The sequence below is a fragment of the Monodon monoceros genome, unplaced genomic scaffold, assembly GCF_005190385.1.
Source record: "Monodon monoceros isolate NGI ecotype Baffin Bay Population unplaced genomic scaffold, NGI_Narwhal_1 Super_Scaffold_4, whole genome shotgun sequence".
Classification (NCBI taxonomy): domain Eukaryota; kingdom Metazoa; phylum Chordata; class Mammalia; order Artiodactyla; family Monodontidae; genus Monodon; species Monodon monoceros.
This window is the reverse complement of record NW_021703781.1, coordinates 58,585,037-58,611,207: the sequence shown is the minus strand read 5'-3', so window position 1 is coordinate 58,611,207 and position 26,171 is coordinate 58,585,037. Positions and strand designations below refer to the sequence as shown.

At 41.9% G+C, this 26,171-nt stretch overlaps 1 protein-coding gene across 1 annotated transcript in view; it reads right to left on the bottom strand.

The window, feature by feature from the left end:
* The window catches only part of SORCS3 (sortilin related VPS10 domain containing receptor 3), a 588,390-nt gene that overhangs the window by 268,383 nt on the left and 293,836 nt on the right, over positions 1-26,171 (bottom strand). Inside the window, exon 4 of the mRNA XM_029245625.1 lies at positions 13,721-13,879. Within this exon, the coding sequence (XP_029101458.1) occupies positions 13,721-13,879 (159 nt within the window). The remainder of the gene's footprint in view (positions 1-13,720; positions 13,880-26,171) is intronic.

The window sequence follows — 26,171 nt, the reverse complement described above, 5'->3', positions numbered from 1 at the left end:
AAAATGTCAAAAAAGCAGCCGAAGGGAAAAACAACCACAAAAGAAGGTCGTGTCCCCTCCATGTTACACGCTGGTGGCAATGCCTACTAGGGCCTCCCCTCTCCCGTTCAGTGTGCTTGAGAAACAAACACCTCCTGTGTCAGGAAAGAAATGTGCCATGGGCACAGCTCACGGCCTTAGATATTTTCGCAGGCAATCAGACTATGGGATCAATGGTGTCCTTTTGGCTTTTGCCACGTCGGGATTATCAGGCTCCCCTTCTTCCTGTGACTTCTATGCAGTCACCAAGTCTGCTTCTATTTTCAAATCCCTCTATAATTTTTTCCCCTTTCTTTTCAACTCCAAAATTATTATCTTAATTCAGGTCTTCCTTATCTCTTGCCCAGGGACAATTTAAGATCTTTGGATGTCCTAAACACTGAGATACATTTTGGTCTCTCTACCCCTCATGTACTTAAAAAATATAAAACCATACAATAAAAAGTTTTCCAGTACGCTGATATGAAAATAGCTTTTTTCTAGATTTTTCTTAAAAGTCGAGAAAGCTTTCTCTAGAAAGTCAGATTTGCACTGAGTTGTAAAAGATAAAGAGATAACTAGATAAAGAAGGAGAAAAGGACTCCGGGAGGGAAGTGTCTATGTCAAGGTATTCTGGGCTGAACCAAGAGGATACATTTCCCTGTTGCATGAGTGAACAAAGGGCTTGGGAAAAGGGCTAGAAAGTAAGACAGCATCCAAACTACGATGGTCTGTGTGCTGAGCTGACTTTATCTTCCAAGCTATGGGGAAGCCAATGACAAACTGTAAGAAGATGTATGACACCTTCAGGTCATTCAAACCTCTTTCTGTGAGACCTACTGACATTTTCAAATGCAAAGAGAGAACAAAAATCAAGCACCAGAAACAAAATCAAACACACCAAATCTAGCTTACACAAGCAAACAGCCATGATTCTCAAAAATAAGTTTCTAGCAGAGATTTCTTTCAAACTGTTCCCCAGTGTTCTCCATCTTTTCTCTTGTGCCCTCCATGATTCCCTAACTTAACCCAGGGTCAAAGCCCTTGAGACCTTCCTGACCAGTCTCAGGGACTCTCATGAGGTTTCCATCCCAGGGATAAGCCTCACCCTCACTTCCTTAACCCCCCACCCAGCTTCATAGCACATCCTTCCTGGAGGCTGGTTCCATTCCACTTGCCTCAGAAGCAGTCATGCTACACAGAGGAGACTCTTACCCTTTCCTTACACAGGGCATTACAGACCCAAAGGGCAGTAAGACTTTCATCACTTAGCAACCTGGACATGCATTTATGTTATGGGCTAAACTGTATCCCCTCCAAATCCATATGTGGAATGCTAATCCCCAGTGCTTCAGAATGTGACTATATATGGAGATAAGGTTTTAAAGAGTTAAGTTAAAATGAGGTTATTAGGGTGGGCCCTAAAGCAATATGCTACATATAAGGAGAGGAAATTAGGACACAGAAACACACAGAGGGAAGACTCTGTGAAGTACAAAGAGAACAGCCATCTAGAAGCCAAGGAGAGAAGCCTCAGAAGAGACCAACCCTGCTGACACCTTGATCTCAGACTTCAAGCTTCCAAAACTGTGAGACCTTACATTTCTGCTGTTTAAGCCACCCAGTCCTACAGCAGACCTAGCAAACTAATACAATATGTGACAAGACGGGGAACAGGTTTGTGTTTATTTCCACCATAATTCCTCTTTGGGGGAACTCTTCTTATTTCACGACTGCATGGATCAATGTAAAGAGGAGTCATAAGTATGACCTAGATGGCCTGTATTTGGATCTGTGGATGCCTGGGCTTCCAAGAAGTAGGTGCAGATAAGTAGAGGATTTTGTCTGCTGTGGGACAGAAGGCCCACTGAAGCCAGGGGAAGGTCAGTGAGTGTGTTAGTTTCCTCTCGCTGCTGTAACAAATTACCACAAACTTAGTGGCTTAAGGCAACAGGAGTTTATTATTTTATAGTTTTGGAAGTCAGAAGTTCAAATGAGTCTCCTGGGGTTAAAATCAAGGTGTCAACAGTGTAACGGGGGAAAAGCCAAATCTGACTAGATGTTGGATCTGTTCCTTTTACTTTAATCTTTGCTTCCCATTGCTTTTGTTCACTAAAAGGATACTGTCTCTACATAATGGCCTGCCTTGGGGAACCCTGCCTCTCTGCCTGAATGTTAAACCAAAGTGCCTTTGCTCAGGGAAACATCCGGACCCTGTCCACCTGTGGATGGCTGCAAGAAAGAAAGAAATTAACACATCCCCTCCCTGAGGCTGGCCATTCCAGGGGACATTTGCAAAACTTATGGCCTTTTTACTTTACTTCCTCATCTCCTCCCCCTCTCTGTGCTATAAAAGAAACTAGCATCCAAACCCTGAAAAGATGGTTATTTAGAGACATTAGTCTCCCATCTTCTCGGCCTGCCGGCTTTCCGAATAAAGTCGTCTTCCTTGCCTCAACACCTCATCTCTGATTTATTGGCCTGTCGTGCGGCGAGCAAAGCGAGCTTGGACTGGGTAACGACAGGGCTTTCTTCCTTCTGGAGGCTTTGGAGGAGAACCCATTTCCTTGCCTCTTCCAGCTTCTAGAGGCTTCCTGCATTCCTTGCCCCGTGGCCCCATCTGCAAAGAACATCATGCCAACATCTGCTTCTATTGTCACGTCTCCTTTTTAAACTCTTCTGCCTCCCTCTTATAAGAGCCCTTGTGATTACACTGGGCACACCTGGTAATGCAGGACACCCTTCGCATCTCAAGATCCTTACCTTCAGCACATCTGCCAAGCCCCTCTTGCCCTTTAGGGAAGGGTATTCACAGGTCTGAGGATTCAGAGGTGGACATCTTTGGGGGAGGGAGCATTTATTCAGATTATAACAGTGAGGAAAACTAGAGGGTGGCACAGTCCAGGAGGAACTTAGGAACACAGAAATGTCAAAGGAGGTGAAAATTTACATACTGTGGCCCCTGTCCTTGACCTCAGAAATCTTCCGCTACCACTACCAGTCATAAAATGCTTGTCATAGTTGGTTAGAGTTCCCCTAGGAGCAGACACTGAGACAAGAACTAAGTAGTTTATTTGGGAGATAGTATAGCAGTAGAGAAATTACAGCCAATGGAGAGCAGTTAATATACAGTATGTTATAAAGCCAGCTAACTCTCTGGGCAACTAGAGTTTAATCCCATTGGGAAATTCTGGAAAAAAAAGTGTAAAACTCTTGGGAATTGTTCCACATGAGAAGCGAGGAAACCATGGTGTCGCTACACCAAATTTTGTTGGTCATTGGCTGAGGGCTGCTCCCACATGTTAATTCCCTGGTACTTCTATAGAAATGGGTAAAGTAGCCTCTAGAGCAGGGGTCCCAAACGGCCCCCGACCCCCCCACCCCGGGTCGCACGGCACGTGGTGAGCGGCAGGCGATCGATCGAGTGAAGCTTCATGGGCTGCTCCCCATTGCTCCCCGTCGCTCACATTATGGCCTGAACCATCCTCCCCATCCCACCCCACCCCCCGTGGAAAAACTGTCTTCCGTGAAAGCTGTCCCTGGTTCCAAAAAGGTTGGGGACCCCCTGCCCTAGAAACTTTGGAGAAAGCCCGCCAGCAAAGAAATGCAAATCTTGCAATCAGATGTCAGTGGGAGCATTTGTATTACAATGGGAATGCCAAATGGATATGGGCAGGACATCCTCCGTGTCTGCTAAAATTAGATTTCTCATGGAAATCAGTGACATGGCTGAGTTTTGCATCCTCATTGATGTGGGGCTGAAACAGTCCATAAATATGAGGTAACAGCTGACATCTGGACTGCACAGAGAATAAGCACCAACAGAAAGCGACTTCTGTGCTTGTCTTACACTTTATGCCTATAAACCGGTCACTACTGCAACCCATTCTACAGTCTCTTCCACTGAAAAACCAGCCCCGAACTCCTTGTTTTCCGGCCCCCCATTCAGGACTTCCGTAGCATCCCGTTTCCAGTATTTCCCTGGTCCAAAGTTAGTTTCCCCCTCCTCTCCCACTCCCACCACATTCGGCTTAGACAGAACAGCAATCTGCGGTGCTGCACATCTCTACTGCTCTTTTGAGTAGACAAAAATAAGACTGGATAGAGTTTCCCTCCACCTACTACTTCCTCCCTTGATTAAAAAAAGAAAATTAAAAAAGAAATTACAAAAATAAAATCCCCAACTGTTATTTTCTCCTTTCATTTCACTCCAAGTCCTCAGGCCTTCCCCTTCATTCTCAGCCATAAATCAGGCATTTCTGGAGTTTCCATGTCCAAATGCACAAGGACAATACGCATGTGGGTCCTTTTAAGTAAGAAATCAATGCTCTATAATTTAATTTTCTCCTCTCACATTAAACCTGCCATTCTCCACATAATTGGAGTGATAAATGCAGAGTCAGACTTCATCTTCCTGACTTTCATACCTATCGGTACTCCAAATGCAAACAATTGTGACATTCGACTTTATAAAAATTACCAAGCACACCAACTTCCCTTAATTAAACCATTTAAAAGTTGCTTTTGTTACATTTAATGAATGATATATTACACTGCAGTGAAACATGCAGCGATACAAATACTTCACAATGCTTCCAATTAAGACTCACTTCACTTACGCCAATTGACAACACAAGTGTTCCACACTTCATTCAGTTTGTGCATTTTAAATGAACTGGTTAGTGAGAAGGGTGCTTCTTTGCTAATGAGTTTTGTAATCAAGGCATCTATTTTAATTTCAAATTGGCTAGATTGGGGGAAATTGCTAGACTAAATGGCTGGTACTAATTAGGATTATAAAAGTATTCATCATGCCACGGAATTAACATGGGGTCTGATTTTCCTGCATTTGCACACTGCTTGAGTTTTGGGGGAAAAAAATCTTGACAAATTGTCTTCTCTTTAGCAAATTGAACAAACACTATATCTGTTTTAGCCCTTCTTTTCATTTAAAGCATAATACATATTCACGGTTTGTAAATTAAGTTAAATGGTTTCAACTTCTATCTTCATTACCATGTTAAAAGATGTCTCCATAAACCTCCTTAAAAAACCCAGATTATAGTATTACCTATTTGAATGGCAAAGACTTGTTTAATCTACATGTTAACCCAAACACTGGAACAAATGGATGGGAAAAGTGTGCAAAACTGGATGAAACCCGAAAAAAACAACAACTGCTTTGTTGTTTATTTTCTTCCATAGGCAGAATTACCTAGTCCTATGACCTATCATCAGGAAACAATGTGATGGCTTTCCTACTCAAGGTTCCAACTCGGCAAGTGCCATCGGCTGAGGGACTTGCTAGAAGAAACTAGATTCATCTGAAGGTCTGGCCTCTGTCCAGCTGATTTTGTCGTCTCACGAGTACCGTGTTCTCTGGGGTTAAGGTTCAATGTAAAGTGGCCTCTATGGAATTCTGCCCTGAGGCGGTGGAAAGTCTGTCCATCTACTAACCAGAGCGAGGTGTGGTGGCCATAGTGGGGGGGTCTCAGCCAGGCTTAGAGGAGCAGGCCAGGCCCCTCACTTTCTGGGTGACCTTGACCAGGTGGATATTGCCTTCAAGAATCATATGCTCACCTGTAACTTGGAAATAATAACACCCACTTTGCAGATTCCGATGCAGATTCAACGTAACCATGTATATGAAAGCACCCATCAGTGCCCATAGACAGGAGATACTTAATGACATGTATCTCCATTTCTGAGAAGCGCCTATATGTTCAACACCGAGTAACGAAACATGGGGAGTGTAAGAGTCACTAGGCGCAAACTCCAATTCATTGCGTATGTCTGCACCTCTTGGCCCCAGAGTATTTGTTTCCATTACAGCTGTCAAATCAAATAACCAAACGCTAATTCAATTTTAGGATATAGCCACAAATTTCATCTGAAAAATCACCAGAATAAAGGGCTTCCTTAACATCCATCTCTAGTGGGTTCTTCTAAATAATAAAACCTCTATCTATCACTGAGTTGTAAATAGTAACGATTGAGGTTATATCCAACAAGAATACTTTCTGTTAGGAGAAAAAAATAGTTCCTAGAGTTTCACAGTTCACAAGGGACCACAGTGAAAATCAAAGCTAAAGAAAAGAGAAACGTCAGACTTGTTATATTCCTAGTTAGGGAAATTTTCCTCTACACCACATTGCCTCTTGAAAATGTAGTTTAATAGTGACTTGAGATGATTTTACCTAAATTGGCCTTATTCACACCTAAAACCTTTTTTAAGATCACTGCCTTATAACTGAACATAAGCTATGTTCAATAAGCTGTTCAAGGTAGATTACTTTTCAGAATTCTTTAATCATAAAATTAATCTGTAATGAAATAGTACAAAATTTAAAAAACAAATGTTATTAAAAAAACAAACATAATTCCATCATCTTAAGATAACTCAGGTAATGTTTGGGAATATTTCCTACCATTTAAAAATTTTTCTCCTTCCTTCCCTCTTTGCTTCCCTCCTTCCTTCATCTTATTTTATTTGTCACATACTTGTATTCAAAGAGCACTCGCTTATTTAATATGAATCATGTATGAATTTATATATACATATAATATATGCAATATGAGATATACATGTACTAAATAGATATTAATATGTATCCATGTTGCTACATGGTCATCATGACCACCATTTTAATGGCTGAATAATATTCTGGCCAATGTATATATCCTGATTTAAAGTCCCTTGGGGCTCCCCTGGTGGCACAGTGGTTGAGAGTCCGCCTGACGATGTGGGGGACACGGGTTCGTGCCCCGGTCCGGGAAGATCCCACATGCCGTGGAGCGGCTGGGCCCGTGAGCCACAGCCACTGGGCCTGAGCGTCCGGAGCCTGTGCTCCACAATGGGAGAGGCCACAACAGTGAGAGGCTCACGTACCGCAAAAAATAAATAAATAAGTAAAGTCCCTTAATATTGGGCATTTAGTAAATTTCCGTCCAGATTTTCCCATTATGAGTGACTTTGATAAACATTATTATGCTTAAATCTTTTTGGTATTATGCTGTTGGTGCAGTCTCAGAAGTGAAGTAACTGAATCATTGGATCAAATTTGTGAATATGTGTATGTCTTCTGATACATGTGGCCAAGAGGTTCACCAGGAAGGAAAACCCATTTGCAGACCATCAATACAGTTTCGTAATAACGAGTTTCCCCATAACTTTGCCAACATTGGGTATTTTTCTTATGGCACAGAAAGGAACACATATTTAAAAATACAACCTATTAAATTAATTTTAAATGAGCATCTTTTGAAAGCTTCCTTATGAATTCTCTGGATTAGTTAGACTTACTGAACAGTAATGAATTCTTGCCTTTGGCTTAGACTAATTCTCTTATGTTAATATTTTTAGAAGTCTCCTTCTCTGTCATTTACCTCACTTGATATCTTCCAACCTTTCTTCCAAAGAATTCACCTTGTGTCTATTTCTTCACCAGTTTAGCCAGCCATAAATCATCCGCATGAAATTAAAAATGACCCAACTGATAGCAGTCCCACTGCGGGTGGAAGGTAGTGACTGAAAAAGTACACAAGGGGGATTCTGGGATTCGGGTCATGCTGTGTATCTTGATCGGGGTGCTGGTTCCATAGGTGTATTCAGTTTATGAAAATTCACTGAGCTCATGATATGTGCACTTTTCTGTATGTATAGAACACTTTGACTTAAAATGTTTAAAGACTGACCTGACTTTAAAAGGCCAGGTGCTATCACACCAGGGGGAGTGGTCAAGGTGGAGGCAAAGAATGGAGGGAGGATAGAAGGTGTGGCGAGGTCAGGTCGACTGGGTCGTAAGTCCAGAGAGGCTTGCAAAGGAAGCAATAAGCAGAAGAACTCCTAGTTCCAACTGGAAAACTGGAAACCTAGGGTCAGAATTAGGCAAAGGGATCAGAGTTAGGGACCCTGGGCAGCAGTGTGAGCACTAACAACCAGTGCATGGGTAAAGACAAGGTCACTCCATGTAGGAAGGGGTGGAGGAACACAGAGAAAATGGTTGCGTTCAACCAGAGGAGGCTGCATTGCGTGACCCCTTGCCCACCTGTAGCTGTAGTCACCTCTTTCACCAAAGTATTGCCACGCCTGAATTTCTACCCTGAGAGCATAACCGCTTTGGGAAAAGTGTTGTTGGGAAGAGGTACCTGCGTACCCTTCTTAATACATATATACGCTGCATCTTCCATTAATTATTTTAGCAAATGTTCTTTTCCCTGACAGAACTGTGGCAGGTTACCAAAAGGAACACATAGGAGGTAGCGGCAGAGAACTGAAGTCTGGGACACGATATAGAAAAAGCAGGCTTAGGAGGACAAAGGCCACCAGATCCATATTTTGCTGAAGGCTGTTCCTTTGAGCTAGCTTTCTCGCAAGCAATGTTGCAAAGCCTGGAGATTCTTACTGCACCACCACCACTGACTGCGAGCTAATGTTGTACATTAAACCAGTTTGGTCATTCAGAACTCAGCTCAAATAGGTTAATTCTAACATCTGAATAACACAGTGGCTGTGCCACCTTTTTGATACAAAATAGGGCCATTCTTGCTTGGCCCACTGTTTTTGTTTTCACCTTCAGGAAAGTGGCCTCATGGAAACTGGTGTTTCTATGGTGATGGAGATAACACATTTCTATTGTATTGATGAGACATCTGTAAGATCAGCGTGGGCTCCCCCTAGGTGAGTAGGCCTATGGATTTTTCTTTCTCTTAAATTATGCACATATGATTTTACAGGCACAGAAGAGGACCTAATGAAAATGCAATGTTTTTCTTAAAAAAGAAAAAAGGCACCCTTCAGTTCTAGTCTTATTCCATGGAAAATAAGCTTCAAAACCATGAGCATCCCTAGTCAATCCCCATCAGCTTTGTCCCCACCAGGTGGGGAGTCACGAAACCTGCTCCTGTCAGTGGCTGCTGAGGAACGTTACCATCACCTGCTAATCCTGGAGGCTCTGAGTGCAACTACATTTCTAATCTGAGGGTTTACATGAGAATATAAATGAAAGGAACAGCTTCATTTGTATCCAGCATTCTACAAGTACAAGGTTAAACTTCCCTTTGAATTTTCAGGCCCTCCACACACCAGATACACCCTAATTCACCAGTGTCCTGCTCGTGTGTGGCAGCACCAGGTAGGGTCCAATCAGGAAAACCTACCTGGAACCACTGCCATCTCCTCTGCTGCAGACCCTATTTTGCCAGTGATCCGACTAAAATTGCATCAGCTTCCTAACCAGCTTGTCACTCTGTTAGCTACTATTGAACTTCGCAGGTAGCCAGACATAAAACAAAACCAAAAACAACAACCAGAAAAGCCCCATAGTTGCATACCCACCTCCCTCCCTACTACCATAACAGCAACCCTTCATTATGTGTGCTAGTTTTTCAGAAAGTGGTTTTTACATTGAAATTATGGGCAATTCTAGACCAGTCTAGCCCAGAAGCATATGAAAAATAATAAGTCTGAAACCTCATTGAGATCCTCATCTCTGATGACTAAAGCAGCTAGATTTGTTAAAGTTTCATTCTGTCAGGAAGATAAATGATAACAGAGAGCTCTGCGATCCCACCTCTCAGGCAGAAAAACAGCTATTTTCAACTCTCCATCTCTGTGGAAGGCCCCCTGTCCAGGATGTATGCATCTGTAAATACATGAGCATGTGCCCATTTTTTTTTAAAAAACTATACTGAGTCTTTTGTCAAAATGAGGGATGTTTAAACACCCAGCTTTCTATAGCTATGAGAACAGCACCTATCTCTTAAGAGGACTGCAATGTCTTCAAAACCTATCTCAAAATCTTTCAAAAGTTCTCAGTTTCAATAAGATTATTGAACCATCCAGCTAATCCAAAACGTCTCAATGTTAGCTGTTTCGGTCACCAGCAAGGAAGTAGCCTGATGGGAGCAAGAGAGAATCCTGCTTCTTAAATAATGGGTAAATATACAGTTCTCCTAAGATGTTCTAGAGCTTTGGTTCAGAGAGGAGAGGAGAGGAGTAACTTTTATTATGTCCAACTGGTCAATCATAACCTATTATTTCTGCTATTTTTTTTAATCTCAAAGATTTTTTATAAAACATCTCCAAGCTTCTTGTACCCAAGAAAGAATCTCTTGTTTTTACTAAGAACTGAGTCAGTGAATATTAAAATGCAAGATGGCAGGAGAATCTGTAAGGCAGAGGGGAGCTGCCATAGTCCTGTGGCAGGACTCACAGGATGGCCAGAATAGAAGGACTTGGTCAAAGGCCCAAGTCACACTGAGCAGGACACAGAAAGGACTTGGCTAGATCGAGACACAGCAGAATTGGAGAGGCACGATCCTTCAACAGGGTCAAGTGCAAGGTGCATTTGCCCCCACCTCCATACCCCTTCATAGCTTTGGAAGTTGGAAGGCTTGGATCACTTGCACCCCCCACCAGGCCCTGACCAGTACAAGCGAGCCATGTTTCCCAGGTGATTCACAACCTGCCATACAGCATCTCAAGGAACACAACGTCATGTGCAGCTTTCAACTTCTAGACACAATTTTGTTCTATCCAGAAGGTATTTCCTTAATTCTCCAGCAGTACCCTTACCGAGTAAGAACTCCTAGCAAGTCTCCTGCAGCTTTGGGGTAGCAATTTGGAAAGTAGAGCAATTGGATATTGTCCTTTTAAAATATCATTCAATTAGGTCTTTTGTAATACATACAACTAAAGAGATAACCTTACCAATTCTAAAGAAATGGCTAGTGCATTTCATCAAAGGCACAATAATGGAAACATTGATTCACTCCTGGCCACAAACATCTCCCTTTGATGCTGCAGTTACCTTAATACTAGCACTTTTCATTTTCTCTAGAAGAAACCAGCACCTCAATACATGCACATCAGAGAAGGCAGCAGTCTGAAGTAAGACTGGTATATCAATCTCAGCCACCCTTGCATCTTCACCTGCTGCTCCGTGGCATCCCTCTCTTTGACTCTAAACCAGTAAATTACCCTGAAATAAAGAAAAACTCTGCTGTAAACTGGATGCCTGGATGATGTTTTATGGCATCTCTACAAATGTTGCCAGGGGCATCATCGACCTCCTCACACCATTTATTTAAAAGAGTGGCAGGGCGCTGGTTAGAAACTTTATGGACCTGAAGAACACTCAGCCACTTCACACAAAAGATGCCGACAAGAAAGAGAAATTAAGGAAGAATAGATCCGGAAATGTGCAGTGTGATTAGAAAAATCCAGCAGCTCCCACTGCCACATTTCCAAATATCTTTACCAAGTGAAAAAGCAACCACCGAGTAGGGAAGTATCTTGAATGCATTATATCCACAAGGGTACATCACAAGCAATGCCGTAGATGTTCTCAGTGCTGTGGAGTTGGAGAAAAGGAAGAGTCCTTCTATAGACACACAGGCATATTGCATTTGGTTTATTAACCTCTTGGCATGAGACGTCTGTTGCCTCTAACCTAGATTGTCTCTGCATAAGTAAAAACATGGGTTAAGGGTTCTGAGTTTCATCTAAATAAATTACCATACCATTTAACATCCAAATGACTTTTTTTTCAATGCATCTTCAAAATTCCTAGCTATACTAAGCATCTAAACTCACAGACTATCTGACATTTGGCTAAGTCTTTCATACAATATCCACCTGATGTCATGAAAGAAATGTATTTGCAATGGCTTCTGCTCTGCAAATGTCATGTGGGTGTCCTTAGGGAATTGCATTTAGCACCTGGCGCCTACCATGAGGCTCTATTAATGAGAGATATAAAGGTTATGTTGAAATTATTGTTTAAAGGTGCTGACATCTCACACACACACGCACACACACACGCACATGCACACACACTCATTTACAAATTATATATTCAAATATATACTGAAGAGCAACTGTTTCAGGACTTAAGGGAGAACAGAGAGAAGAAGCTATTTCAACCAAGGTTATTCTGTAGATATCTCTACGCAATATAGTGTTCATAATTATCCATTTCCTTTCACTGATTGAAACATTGTTACACAATAGTTTGGCATCAAACACTGTATAAGGTTCTGGAGAAAGCAGGAAATACAAAGAAGAATTAAGTCTCTTAGGTATAAGTTGATCAGCTATAAAGGGCTCATTACCATAGCACCAATGCATTCATCCACTAATTCATTTGCCTAACAAATACTGATGATCAGTAAGTAGCAGGCACTGTCCTAGGGTCTGGCGCTACAACTCTGAGTGAAACCAGACACCGTCCTGCCTTCCTAGAGCTTGCAATCTAGTGAGAAATGCCAATGATGCCAAATTCACATCAGTCAATGGAAAATCTCAACCGTGACAGTACCCTTGAAGGGAAGGGTGCATAGCCTTACGAGAAAGAACACCAAGGGGGATTTAACTTTATCAGGGAGTTTAGGGAAGACGTCCTGCAGAAGTGATGCTACATCTGAGATCTGACAGTGAGGAGGTGTACTTTAGAGAAGAAGATCCCAGGCCCAGGAAAGGGAGCAAGGGGGACAGCTGGGGCGGGGAGGGGACTGAAAGATGGCCATTGAAAGGGAACTGCTAACAGTGAGTCACGAGAGAGAAGGAGGGACCAGACCAAGTAGGTGCTAATAGAGCCTACTACGGAGGACTTTGGTCTTTTTTTCTGCGAGTAATGAGAAAATGCTGAAGGAGTTTAAGCAAAGGCATGAAAAGATCTACATTTGGGAAATATATTGTTCAGGTGATAGTATGAACACATACTACAGGAAATATTAAGGATACCTCCTAGGTTTGCAACTAAATGAGTACAATTAGGGAATACTGGAAGAGAACCAACTATGCTGGGGGAAGGTCAAGAGTTCATCTTTGGATTATGTTGAATCGAGAAGCTTTTGAGATATACAGGAGACAAGGTCAAGTACACAGCTGGATGTATGGATCTGAAGCTCAAAGGGAAGGACTCATTGGGCTACTCTATCTTGGATGTACTTTTAGAAAATAATGAAATGGGGCTTCCCTGGTGGCGCAGTGGTTGAGAGTCCGCCTGCCGATGCAGGGGACACGGGTTCGTGCCCCGGTCCGGGAAGATCCCACATGCCGCGGAGCGGCTGGGCCCGTGAGCCATGGCCTCTGGGCCTGCGCGTCCGGGGCCTGTGCTCCGCAACGGGAGAGGCCACAACAGTGAGAGGCCTGCGTACCGCAAAAAATAAAAAATAAAAAAAATAATGAAATGGACATGTTTGAGGCTTCCCTCCCTCTGCTAAACTGAGAACAATGGTTATATTCCAATTCAAAGCAGCAGGTGTGATGGGATATTCCTAGACTTGGAGCCTGACAACAGCATCCAAGCCCTGGCTCCTCCAGCTAGTAGCTGTGTTTGAACAAGCACCTTAGCTTTTCCGCACCTTTGTTTACCATAGTTCCATAAAATTATTATGCATATACATTTCCTACTTACAGCACAAGGTTGTTTTAAAGGTCAAATGAGTAAAATCATAGAGAAAACTACCTCAAGCCTGTGAAATGACAAATAACATTGTCAGTAAATGAAATATATCCGCCTGCATATTTTGTTATGAAAGCCTAGACAGGAAAGTCAGTCAGCTGCAGACACAGCCAGCATGGCTGGAAGGATACAGTATCACCGAATACCCTCCAACATTGGGATTGACTAAGCAAGTGCTTCTCACCGGGTGGTACCTGAGTGACAGGACATGAATGAAAGCGGTATTTGTTCACCTTTTGATCCAGACTGTAGGCCAGCACCCAGTCCTCTTGCTTGGGGTGAAAGAGCAGACTCTGGATATAGAAGGTGAGCCGGTATTTCTGATAGGTGGCCCCTTCATCTGAGCTGATCAATATGCTGCTCTCCATCTCCGGATCACTAAGAAGCATGATCTAAAGGGGAGAGGAGAAAATATAGACAGAGTTAGTAAGAGAGAATAAATACAAGAAAGTAAAGCATAAATATAAAGTCATCTGTATTTGTACATCACAGCACAGAAAGGGGCATCTGGGCCTCTAGATGAAATATTGATATTTTTCTAACCCAATTTAGTTCCTCATTGCTGAATTGAGCTAAAATACTGTTCAAGGTTAGGTCTGCATACAAACGAGGATTCATTTTTTTGAGGTCCTTCTTTTCTTTTCTTTTTATTTATTTATGTTTTCTGCGGTACGCAGGCCTCTCACTGCTGTGGCCTCTCCCGTTGCGGAGCACAGGCTCCGGACGCGCAGGCTCAGCGGCCATGGCTCACGGGCCCAGCCGCTCCGCGGCATGTGGGATCTTTCCGGACCGGGGCACGAACCCGTGTCCCCTGCATCGGCAGGCGGACTCTCAACCACTGCGCCACCAGGGAAGCCCGAGGTCCTTCTTTTAAATACCTTCATTTTTGATGTTTGTACTTGTACTTTTAAGTACTGGAAGTTTATTCCCGTGGTCCTCTGTCCCCTGACCTTAGGAGCATCACACCTCTGCTTCCTCATCTTCCCTCAGTCAATTCTCCATGTCACTCTTCATCACGCTACTGCTCTTACTGCTCTTTAGTCATGAAAGAGATCCCACTGTTTTGTTCTTTCTAAACTGTTTTAGTGATGTAATTGATTTAAGTGGTTTCATGACCCTTTTGCTCTAGATGTTTTCCAAAGCACATATCCTCAAAGGCCTTTGGGACAAATATTGATGCTCAGGAAAGTTTGTCCTCCCCAAGCCAAATGGACAGAGCGGTGTAGTGAAAAGGCTTTGGCACCTGAAAGAGCACATTCAAGTATCAACAATTCTGTGTCATACTGTCACCTTGCAAAGCTACTTCACCTCTGGAGGCCTTGGTTTCCTCAACAAGAACTGGATCTGACAATCCAAGAACTGGCGTCGAATGCTTGGCATAGTACATATTTTTGACAAGTGATAGCTATGGTTACTATCGACCTCTCAGGATTTAAAAGCCCCTCCAGTCAGTGCAATTTGACTTCTACTCACAGGACCTCAGTGGCATTGGTCTCACTAAAGGTGTGAGTGATTTTCTAGTATTTAAATCCAATAAACACTGAGATACTCAGACCTAGCTGTCCCTTAGTTAAACACTTAGCAGTCTTTGTTACCACTGACAATTCCGTCCCTCTGGAAGCATTTTCTTCCAGGGGCTTCTGTAACACCATACTTCTCTGGTTCTCCTTTCTACCTCTTTTGAATACTCAACTTTCTCTGATTACCCTTATAATATGGCTATTCCTCAACCCTCAGTTTTGACTTCCTTCTCTTTTCGCTCAACACACTGTTCCTCGGTGACCACTTCCACCCTCACTTTTATTTATTTTTCTCATTACCACCTTTCTGGAGACAACTCGTAAATTAAATGTCAATCTGAGGTCTCCTCTGACTTTCAGACTTGAAAACTCAGCTGCCTGGTGCCTTCTTCTATTTGGATGTCTCACAACACCTCACACTCAGCATGCCCCAGGATGTACCTCATCCAAGCCCTCTTCCCCCCCAGGGCTTCCTGGTTCAGTGAGTGTTTCCACCAACCACCCATCCCATGAGAAGCCGAATGCGCAACACCACCGCTAACTCTGTTTTTCCATTCACCTCCTATAATTAATTAGTCTCTAAGCTCTGCGTATGTTACCTACTCATTAACTCTAAAATCAGATCCATTCTCTCCCTGCCCATCATGATTGCCTTAGTCCAAAATGTGACCATCTCTGTATTGGATTCCTGTAAGACACCCCTAGTCATTCTCACAGCTTCAACCAGTATCCCCTCCAATTCGCTTTGCACACTGTGGTCAGAATAATCTAAAACCATTCAGTGGCTTATCTTTGATCTTCCTATATTCTAAAATTCTTAAAATAGCCTAGTATGATCTGCCCCTTGTGTATGTGTTTGGTTCCATCAGCAACAAAGCCCTTTTGGCCTTTATCACCCAGCTCCACCCAACTTCTTTGAATTTCCAATGTTTGCCCAGTGACTGAATGAGTTTATTTCCTCTTATAATGTGTCCTGTCTTGGGCTGTACTGCCACCAGTTATTAGGGCTACTGCTACACACAGTCTGCACCATGGGGTCCAAAGTACCGAGTAAAGTAAAAAAAAATTTCCATACCTTATAAAACTATTGAATACTAGGATTTTAAAAATTTACCCATAGTATATATTAGTATTATGAGGTAAGCTTTAAACAAATTCAATGCCTTTAACTGCTAAGATTCATAGTGATTTTCCTCTTTTATTCCTTTATAGCTTCCAAGACAAGTCTACTTTCTTTTTCTCAAATACTTGCTTTGGCTTCATTGAAATAAGTTATTACTAGTTATCAGCAAGTTTCTGAGAAATGGATGCAGTATAGTTTTTTTCTTTTTTTCCATTCATGTGTGAATAATCTAGGGGAAAAGCTCTTAGATGGGTTATTCATAGACAATAACTTTCTCCTCCCTTGGCACTGCGAAGGGTAGGGACTACTGGTAAAAGCACCCCTGCTGCCCTTGAAAAAATCTAAGAGTCTGCAAGGACAAATATACAGGGAAAGAATGAAGCTATCATAACCACCTTCTCTTGCTTCCTGGCACATACCGATGAGCTACATAACAGGCAATGAAATCATTTCTCCCCTGGTGCAGAGAAATTAAACTGCTTATTTTATGCAGGTATAAAGAAGCTTCATGCCTATGATTTTAATTAGAAGGTAAGACCAACATCATAAATGAACTTTATTTTATATACCATGAGTTACAATATACTGAATAAGGGTTACCATCAAATATCTAGTGCCATGTACTCTCTTCGTCCAGCCCTGTTTCTTCCTGCACACACACTACACACTTGCATACACAAACACACTAAGCCACACACAAATGAGGCATATGTGTGTGCACACATACGCTTATACATATATCACTGTGGCACATATATGCATGCACACGTACAGAAATACACTTATATTTAAGGTCTATTGAGATTGAGTGTTGGTTTTAGGGTGCTTTTGTTGGCAAGAGGACATTTTTATTGCAACCTTTCTCTGACATTCTCATCAGAAATCCTTTTTTTTGCATATACCCTGAGAAAACCATAATTCAAAGAGTCGTGTACCACAATGTTCACTGCAGCACTATTTACAATAGCCAGGACATGGAAGCAACCTAAGTGTCCATCCACAGATGAACGGATAAAGAAGGTATGGCACATATATACAATGGAATATTACTCAGCCATAAAAAGAAACGAAATTGAGTTATTTGTAGTGAGGTGGATGGACCTAGAGTCTGTTGTACAGAGTGAAGTAAGTCAGAAAGAGAAAAACAAATACCATACGCTAACACAGATATATGGAATCTAAAAAAAAAAAATGATTCTGAAGAACCTAGGGGCAGGACAGGAATAAAGACGCAGACGTAAAAGACAAATACCGTATGCTAACACATGTATATGGAATTTAAGAAAAAAAAAAATGTCATGAGGAACCTAGGGGTAAGACAGGAATAAAGACACAGACCTACTACAGAATGGACTTGAGGATATCGGAAGGGGGAAGGGTAAGCTGTGACAAAGCAAGAGAGAGGCATGGACATATATACACTACCAAACGTAAGGTAGATAGCTAGTGGGAAGCAGCCGCATAGCACAGGGAGATCAGCTCGGTGCTTTGTGACCACCTGTAGGGGTGGGATAGGGAGGGTGGGAGGGAGACGCAAGAGGGAGGGGATATGGGGATATATGGGTACATATAGCTGATTCACTTTGTTATACAGCAGAAACTAACACAACAATTAAAGCAATTATACCTCAATAAAGATGTTAAAAAATATCCTTTTATATACTTTGATATCACTGGCAGTGTCTGTATTCAATCCTAGTGTCTGAGAAGAATGGAAGGAGGGACATAGAAACCTACATGTTTTGGATCCTAACCTGTGCTGGGCACTTAACAGGGTATTTTATCGAAACCTGAAACAAATTATGTGACATATCATTACTTGCATTTTACAGGTAAAGAAACTGAGGCTCAGAGGAGGAAAGCAACTTGCCTACTACCTCCTCTGATGGACTCAAATGCCACCACCTCCTGCCACACACACACTAACACTAATGCTTTTCTGGACCTTGAAATCTTAGCACTTTGTGCTTTACCAAGGGACAAGGGAATGTCAGAGAAGCAGCTCTTTATTCTTTTTTAAGCAACGCTAAGAAATCCACACACCAAAAGCAGTTTCAAGAAAGCCCCTTTCCTCCTCTAACTCATATCCACCTTTGGCCAAGAGGACATGAAGAATTAATGAATAGGAAACCAAAGGAGAAATAGAATGTTAGCGCTAAAAAAAAAAAGAAAAAGAAAAAGAGGGAACCATAATATTAACATAAATAGAATCAGAAAGCAAAGCCTCAGCAGAAGTTAAGCCTCAGGGTAAAATATGTATATTGTGTATGAATCTACGTAACTACTTCTATAACTACATATACAAAGAAAATCATTCCATGTCCACCAAGATTGTTACTGGGAAGAAGGGATTTCAAAGGTAAATGCCTAAGAGGGCAAAGCAGGTAAACTAAGTGAGCAAAGCAGATAAAGCAAAACAAGGAGTGGTAAGAACTATGCCGAGGGGCTTCCCTGGTGGCACAGTGGTTGAGGGTCCGCCTGCCGATGCAGGGGACACGGGTTCGAGCCCTGATCCGAGAGGATCTCGCATGCCGCAGAGCAGCTGGGCCCGTGAGCCATGGCTGCTGAGCCTGCGCTCCGCAACGGGAGAGGCCACAACAGTGAGAGGCCTGCGTACCGCCAAAAAAAAAAAAAAAAAAAAGAACTATGCCGACATGGAAAGTATACACCTCTCCTTAAAACGTTTAAAATGAGATTGTTACAAAACAAATTTTACTCACATTCAATCTGTCTGTGGACTGAATTTATGAAATAGGAATGTGACTCTTGGCATAGTTATGACAGTTTGATCCTACAGACCCAAAGAAATTTACAACCCTTGCCTTTGAATCTTTAATTGCAGGGATATACATATAAAATTTATGGCAATACCTGTTAAGACACCTGTGAATTCTGCATTTATGTGATTTTGCTAATATAAACAGGGAAGGGTTCCCACTGGAGATTTTTTGTTTTGTTTTATTTTGCTTTTGCTTCAGTTTGCTTTGATTCTTTTTCTAGCTTGTCCTGACACAAGATCTGCAGTGGGTGTATGCACGTGCTGGAAGAGGAGAAGGGGGTCTTTCATTTCGGGTTGAACAGAGTTATTAATGCCATAGGCTCTGGGGGAAGGTGTCTTGAGTTCAAATCTTCAGTCTGCTACTTTATGTGTAAACGTGAGGATATTACCCAGTTTTTCCAATCAGTTATCTCACCTATGAAAAAAACAGATAATAATTATCTCTAACTCACAATGCTCTTGAGGGGATTGAATGAGATGAGGATTAAATGAGATAATGATTAAAGAGCTTAGCACAGGGCCTTAATGGCTAAATAAACATGAACCTGGATCTATAAATCACCCAGGATAAGAGCACAACTGAAGTCAGAAGTGATGCCAAGCAGGTTGGAGATCTGGGGATTATTTGCCTCCCTCTTGGCTCCCTGAGTTTTGTAGGTAAAAACCAAAGGGATGGGTGGTGGGGGTAAAGGGGGAATGCTGTTCAATGTGTATAAAGCTTCAGGCCTGCAAGACGATCAAGTGCTAGAGATATGCTGTACAACTTGGTGCTTACAGTTAACAATACTGCACTGCGCAATTGCAAGAGTTTGGTAAGAGGGTAGCTCTCACGTTATACATTTTAGTGCCACAATTTTTAAAAAATGTGGAAGGATGAGGGAGAACAAAACTACAACTTACACTTATTTTACATTCCTAGTAACATTTTAAGAAAAACACACTCTATTAGCAAATAGCAACACTGCCAAAATGAACACCAATCAGTAGGTAATTGTCAATTCACTAAATACCATTGCGCTTTGAATGACCACGCTCATCTCTTCAATGGGAGGCTCTGGCCCATGAAGGAATTAAACACACCACTGCCCTAGGGGTAAGAACCTCATACAACCTGTCTCTATGGATTTGGGCATTTATGGTACATGAATTGTCTGTATCTCAGATTAGAGATGGACAAGTTTTAGAGTTTATCAACATACAGATGGTACAATATCTTTTTTTTCTTTCTTTTTTTGGACCAGTAATTCTTTCTGTAGGAAATTCCTGGGAAACTTGAATAATGGTGGCCCTAATTTTAATGGCGGGTTGCAAATTACAAAAGACACAGATGTAAGTCAGGAATCAGGCAAGGCTTTGCTTCAGCAACTTAGATTTTCAGAAGCCTATAAGCTTATTTGTGTCTAAACCAGTCAAACTTAGTATTGAAGATGTCAAAATCCTCCCCAGAAATCTTTCCAGAATGCCCACCTTCCTGCTGCTGGGTGAGTCTTATAATACCCAAATTGTAAAACTAATGAATACGTTATTTATTCAGTTGCCATGCTCTGTTTCTCCTGTGTGCAATCTATAAAATGGGGTGAAAGCTATAGGTTTCTCAGTCTCTTACTCTGCCAGAATCCCAGAAACACAAAGGAAACAAATTGTAGTTCAATGCTTTGAAAACAGTCTTTGAATAGGAATAAGTAGATTTCCTCTGAATAGAAAAGCAGAAATGCTATAATTTACTGTATAATTGAGTCCTAATGGGAGACTCTTAGCACAGCTAGTGCTCAGTAAGAAATAACAATAATATCAATACAAGCTCACACAGAATATAAGAGATATTCTTTAGGCTGACCCCTAAACCTACTGACATAATCAATATGTTGTTGAATATTGACTTACACACAAATAAAGCCTGTTACAGATAAGGGTCTTAATCACAATATAACAATATACCAGTATTCACTCCCCACCGCCCATCTATCTATTTATCTCTCTACCTAACATCTCCTCTTATATCAGAAGTTATACCTGGCAAGAAAGGGGGTTGCCCTCAGGGGACATTTAGCAATGTATAGAAACACTGTTTTCTATTGAGTTATAATTAACGTACAATATTATATTACTTTCAGGTGTACAGCATGCTGATTTGTATTTTTATACATTTTGACATGATCACTGTAATAAGACCAGATACCATCCTGTTACCAAACAAAGTTGTTACAATATTATTGACTACATTCTCTATGTGTACATTACATCCCCTATGACATTTATTTTATAGCTGGAACTTTGTACCTCTGATCCCCTTCACCTATTTCATCTAGTCCCCCTCCCTGGAGACATTTTAATTGTCACAACTAGGGTCAGGAAAGAGAGTAACTGGCATCTACTGGGTAGAGGCCAGTGATGCTGTTAAATAATTACAACGCACAGGACAGCACTGGACAACAAATAATTATCTAGCCCAAAATGTCGAAAGTGCTGCTACTGAGAAACCTTGTTACAATATTTGTGCGTTTATAAGTATATATATATATATATATATATATATGTATGTATATATATATGTATACACACACATATATCTTATTTTGGGAAAAATTTATAAACTACATGTACATTTTTCAGGTAGAACATCAATTCATATTTATGTTTATATGCAAGTCCCTTTCACCCATTAGTATTTATACATGCCATTCTCATTACCAAGATTAGACTCCTCACCTTTCCACTCCAACCCATTTTATTAAGCATATTTCTACTTGTCCTTCAGAATTTAACTCAAGCATCACCAGTAAAGCAACAATCATTGAGGCCAATCAGGAAAAAAAAATATAAAAATCCCAAATCAACAACAACAAAAAACAACTCAATTAAAAAATGATCAAAGGACTTGAATAGACATTTTTCAAAAAAATATATATATATAATATATATCTGGTGAGGATTTAGGGAAATTGGAACCCTTGTGCATTGTTGATGTGAATTCTAAATGGTGCAGCTGCTGTGAAAAACAGTATAGTAGTTCCTCAAAAAAAATGGAATTACATATGATCAAGCCTTTTCACTTGTGGATATATGCCGTAAAGAATTGAAAGCAGGATCTCAAAGAGATATTTGTAAATCCATGTTCAAAACACCATTATTAACAATAGCCCAAGTGTGGAAGCAACCCAAGTGTCCACTGATGGAGGAATAAACAAAATGTGGTATACACATATAATGGAATATTATTCAGTCTTAAAAAGGAAAGGAATTCTGACACATGCTACAACATGGATTAAACGTAAAGACATTATGTTAAGTGAAATAAGCCAAAAGACAAACACTGTATGATTTCTATTAGAGTACCTAGACTAGTCAAATTCAGAAAGACAGAAAGTAGAAAAACAGCTGCCAGAAGCTGGGGGAAAACGGAGAATGAGGAGCTGCTGTTTAATGAGCATAGTTTCACCAGACGGAAAGAGCTCTGGAGTCTGGCTGCACAGCAATGTGAATGTACTTAACACTACTGAAATGTACGTCTAAAATGGTTAAGGTGGTAAACTATAGTTATGTGTATTTTACCACAATTTTAAAAAAAACGCAGAAAGAAAAATATAAAATTAGATATGAGGGCTTCCCTGGTGGCCCAGTGGTTGAGAGTCCGCCTGCCGATGCAGGGGACACGGGTTCGTGCCCCAGTCCGGGAAGATCCCACATGCCGCGGAGCGGCTGGGCCCGTGAGCCGTGGCCGCTGAGCCTGCGCTCCGCAACGGGAGAGCCCACAACAGTGAGAGGCCCGTGTACCAGGGGGGAAAAAAAAATTAGATATGAGATGAGATAAAACAACTTGCTAAGAAAATTTGAAAACGAATCAGACGTATAAACACTATTTATTCAACCATTACTTACAGAGTCCTTACTTTATGCCAGGCTGTACTATAAAGACTAAGATAAGAGCAATAAGCAAACCAAATGAAAAACCCTGCCCTCAGAGAACTTGCATCCTAGTGAGGGGAGAACAGACAATACACAAACAAAGAGGTAAAGTACGTAGCTTATCAGATGATGACGAGTCCTTTAGATTAAAATAAATCAGGAAAGGAGGTAGGAAGTACTGAAGGGGAGGGTCTGAAATTTGAGTAGCAGGGTCAGGAAAGGCCTCACTGAGAAGGCGACATTTCAGAAAGGATGTAGGAGTCCACTGAGCTAGGACAGAGCGAAGGAAGTAGAGGGTTGAGCATGGGGGCAGTAGGTGATATGAGCACCCTGGCTTTATCCCAAGGGATGTGGAAAGCGTTGGCGGGCTTCGAGCAAGGTGATGTAGGCTATGGCTTGTATTTTGATCCTTTAACTCCAGCTGAATAGAGCATTGTGGGAGGTGGGGGATAGCAGGTAAAGAATCAGAGAGACCAGTAAGAGGCCACTGAAACGATCCAGGTGGGACAGGCTGATGACGGAGTGCCGTCTCAGTTACTGAGATGTGGTCCATCTGTGGGGATAAAGGAAAAGTCAAAAAGGTCTGCTTACAGATGCGCTGTAGGGAGTAAGAGAAAGAGAGGGGTCTCATTAGAAAATAAAAAGGTTTATACCTGTATGTTCATTTCAGTGTTGTTTGTCATGATCAAAACTTGGAAATAACTCAAATGGTCAGGTAGGTTTTTGGCCTGAACAAGTGGGAAAACAGAATTGCTTGTTTATGAGACAGGAAAGCTTACGGGAGGAGCAGATTGGGGGCTTTGGCAATGAGGAATATGATTTTGAAAAGGCCAGGTTTCAGGTGCCTAATAGACATCCAGAGGGGTTGATGAGTGGACAGTGGATAGAGTGGGCTGGCCTGCAGATAAGATAAGATAAGACTTCAGTGTTTGAACAGCATTTAGACATGAATCTGGAGATCACAGAGACAGCAAATATAGATAGAAAGGAGTCTGAGAACTGGGCTCTAACACACTGTTTAAGGGTCAAAGATATAAGGAAGAACCAGAAATGAAGTGTGAGAAGGAGAAGGAAGACCCGGAGAGTGTGATGTCCTCAAAACTTTGAAACCAAGGAAAGAAAGTGTATCAGGAAAGAGAGTGTCCAACTGTGTCAAATGCAGTTGACAGTGCAGTAAGACGAGTTCTGAAGAACTGACCACTGAATCTAGCAATGCGGAGGATATTGGTGACCATGGCCAAGACAGTGGAGTGAAACATGCAGACAGTCAGTGTTGATGCAAGTATACATTGGCATGACTGTTCTGAAAGCAATGCAGCAAGATGGAACAAGATTCATACATATTCATACCTTTGACCCTGTGACTTCCCTTCTAGGAATCTGTCCAAGGAAACCATCAGGGACCCAATAAAAGACTTATGCACGTGTGTGTTCATCTCAGCATTATTTATAACACCAAAACATTGGAAACAAACCAAACAGCTGATAGAATAATTAAATAGCGTAGAGGCTAAATCCACTCAGTGGAATATTATACAGCTATTAAGTATGAATTCAAATAGTTTTATGACACGAGAAAAATAATCATATGTGGAAGCCGTGCATGAAAAGCAGGCTGAAAACACATGAGGCATAATTTCAAATTTGTTAAAAATTGTTTCTATCTCATGCCCATATTTATGCACAAATGAACAACCTGAAGGAAAAATTCACTCCATGTTAACAGTAGGCGTTCCTGTGCAGCAAGATCATGAGTCATTTTCATTTTTTTCTTACACTTTTCTATTTTTTCCCTATTATTCTGCTATTCTGCAATGGGCAGATATTACCTGCTCATAAAAATGAAATGTTTCTCTCTCTCTCACCACACCTACACACACTTTCCCATTAGCCCTTTCGAGAATCCCAACAGGATCATGCTGCCCATTGCCTGCCGGTGGCAAAGCTGGGAAGCTGGACAAGTATCTGTCCACACTGCATGCACTGCTCTGAGTGCAGGACAGGCATGGGTGAAGGCGGGGTAGCTACCGAGGGTACCTCACTGAGAAAGCAGCGAGAGCACCTCCCAGGCCAGGGAGCACTAGTCTTGACCTCCTCTCTAGCAGGAATCCTGGTTGTCCGCCCCACCCATGCTGTAAACCATCGGGCCTGCCTTGCACTGCACGATGGCTCTCCCCTGGCCCAGCTCTGATCATGATCATGGCATTTCCTCTCCGTCAGAAACTCCAGTACCCTCAACAGGTCATGAAAACCAAGTCTGGCACCTCAGACACTCCATAAGTGTGCCCCCACATTGTGCTCAGGCTTGATCTCTACAACCCAACCATATACCCTAGCCAAGCACTCCTCTAACATTCCTATCTTTGCTAGTGTTCCTCCTCGCCTAGAAAGGCTAGCGTTTTCCCTGGTCCATGCCTTCCTTCCAGGCCCTTTTTAATTCCCTCCCTTCCATGAAGCCTCTCAACTGCTCCAGGGGAACGATCTCTACCTTCCATGAACTCCATTGGCAAATTCGTGATCACACTGAACTATGGCTTCATGTTTAAAATATGTGAAAAGTTATAAACACTTTATATATTTTAACATATTAGTTAAACTTTGTTTCACTTGTATTCATCTCAATTTGCCACCTAGACGTTAAGTGTCTTAAAGACAGAGAGTGTCACTGATACCACATCCCCTGGTCTTTGCTGTGCTCAGTGAAGCACATACTCAATCAATATCTGATGTGTGGCTGAGTGAAGGTCGCTCAAGGGTTTCAAAGTTTGCTTGACCAAATGTTCACTGTATTGGATCTGTGGCTTACCAGGGCCCTGTCCAGAGAAGCCGGCTCCATCTCAGTAAGAGCAGTCAGCAAACCTTTATGTAAAGCAAGCACTGCCCACTGGCAGTCCAGGTATCACCAGCCCTACCTGTGGTAATTATCACTTAGGGCAGTCTCTCTGTCAATCTAGTTCCTCTTTGTCAAAGTCTAATACAGATAAGTTAATAAACTGATGGCCATGTTATTTTTCTGCAAGATGTTCAACTCCAATATTTTTAAGAAAGCAAGTCTAACCCTGGGAGAGAAGGAAAAAGAAGTCTCATAATTTTTTTTAAAAAACCTGAAATCTATAGGATTGGGTTGGAAGTCATTTTCATTACTTTTTTGTTTGTTTGTTTGTTTGTTTTTTGTGGTACGCGGGCCTCTCACTGCTGCGGCCTCTCCCGTTGCGGACCACAGGCTCCGGACGCACAGGCTTAGTGGCCACAGCTCACGGGCCCAGACGCTCCACGGCATGTGGGATCTTCCTGGACCGGGGCACGAATCCGTGTCCCCTGCATCGGCAGGCGGACTCTCAACCACTGCGCCACCA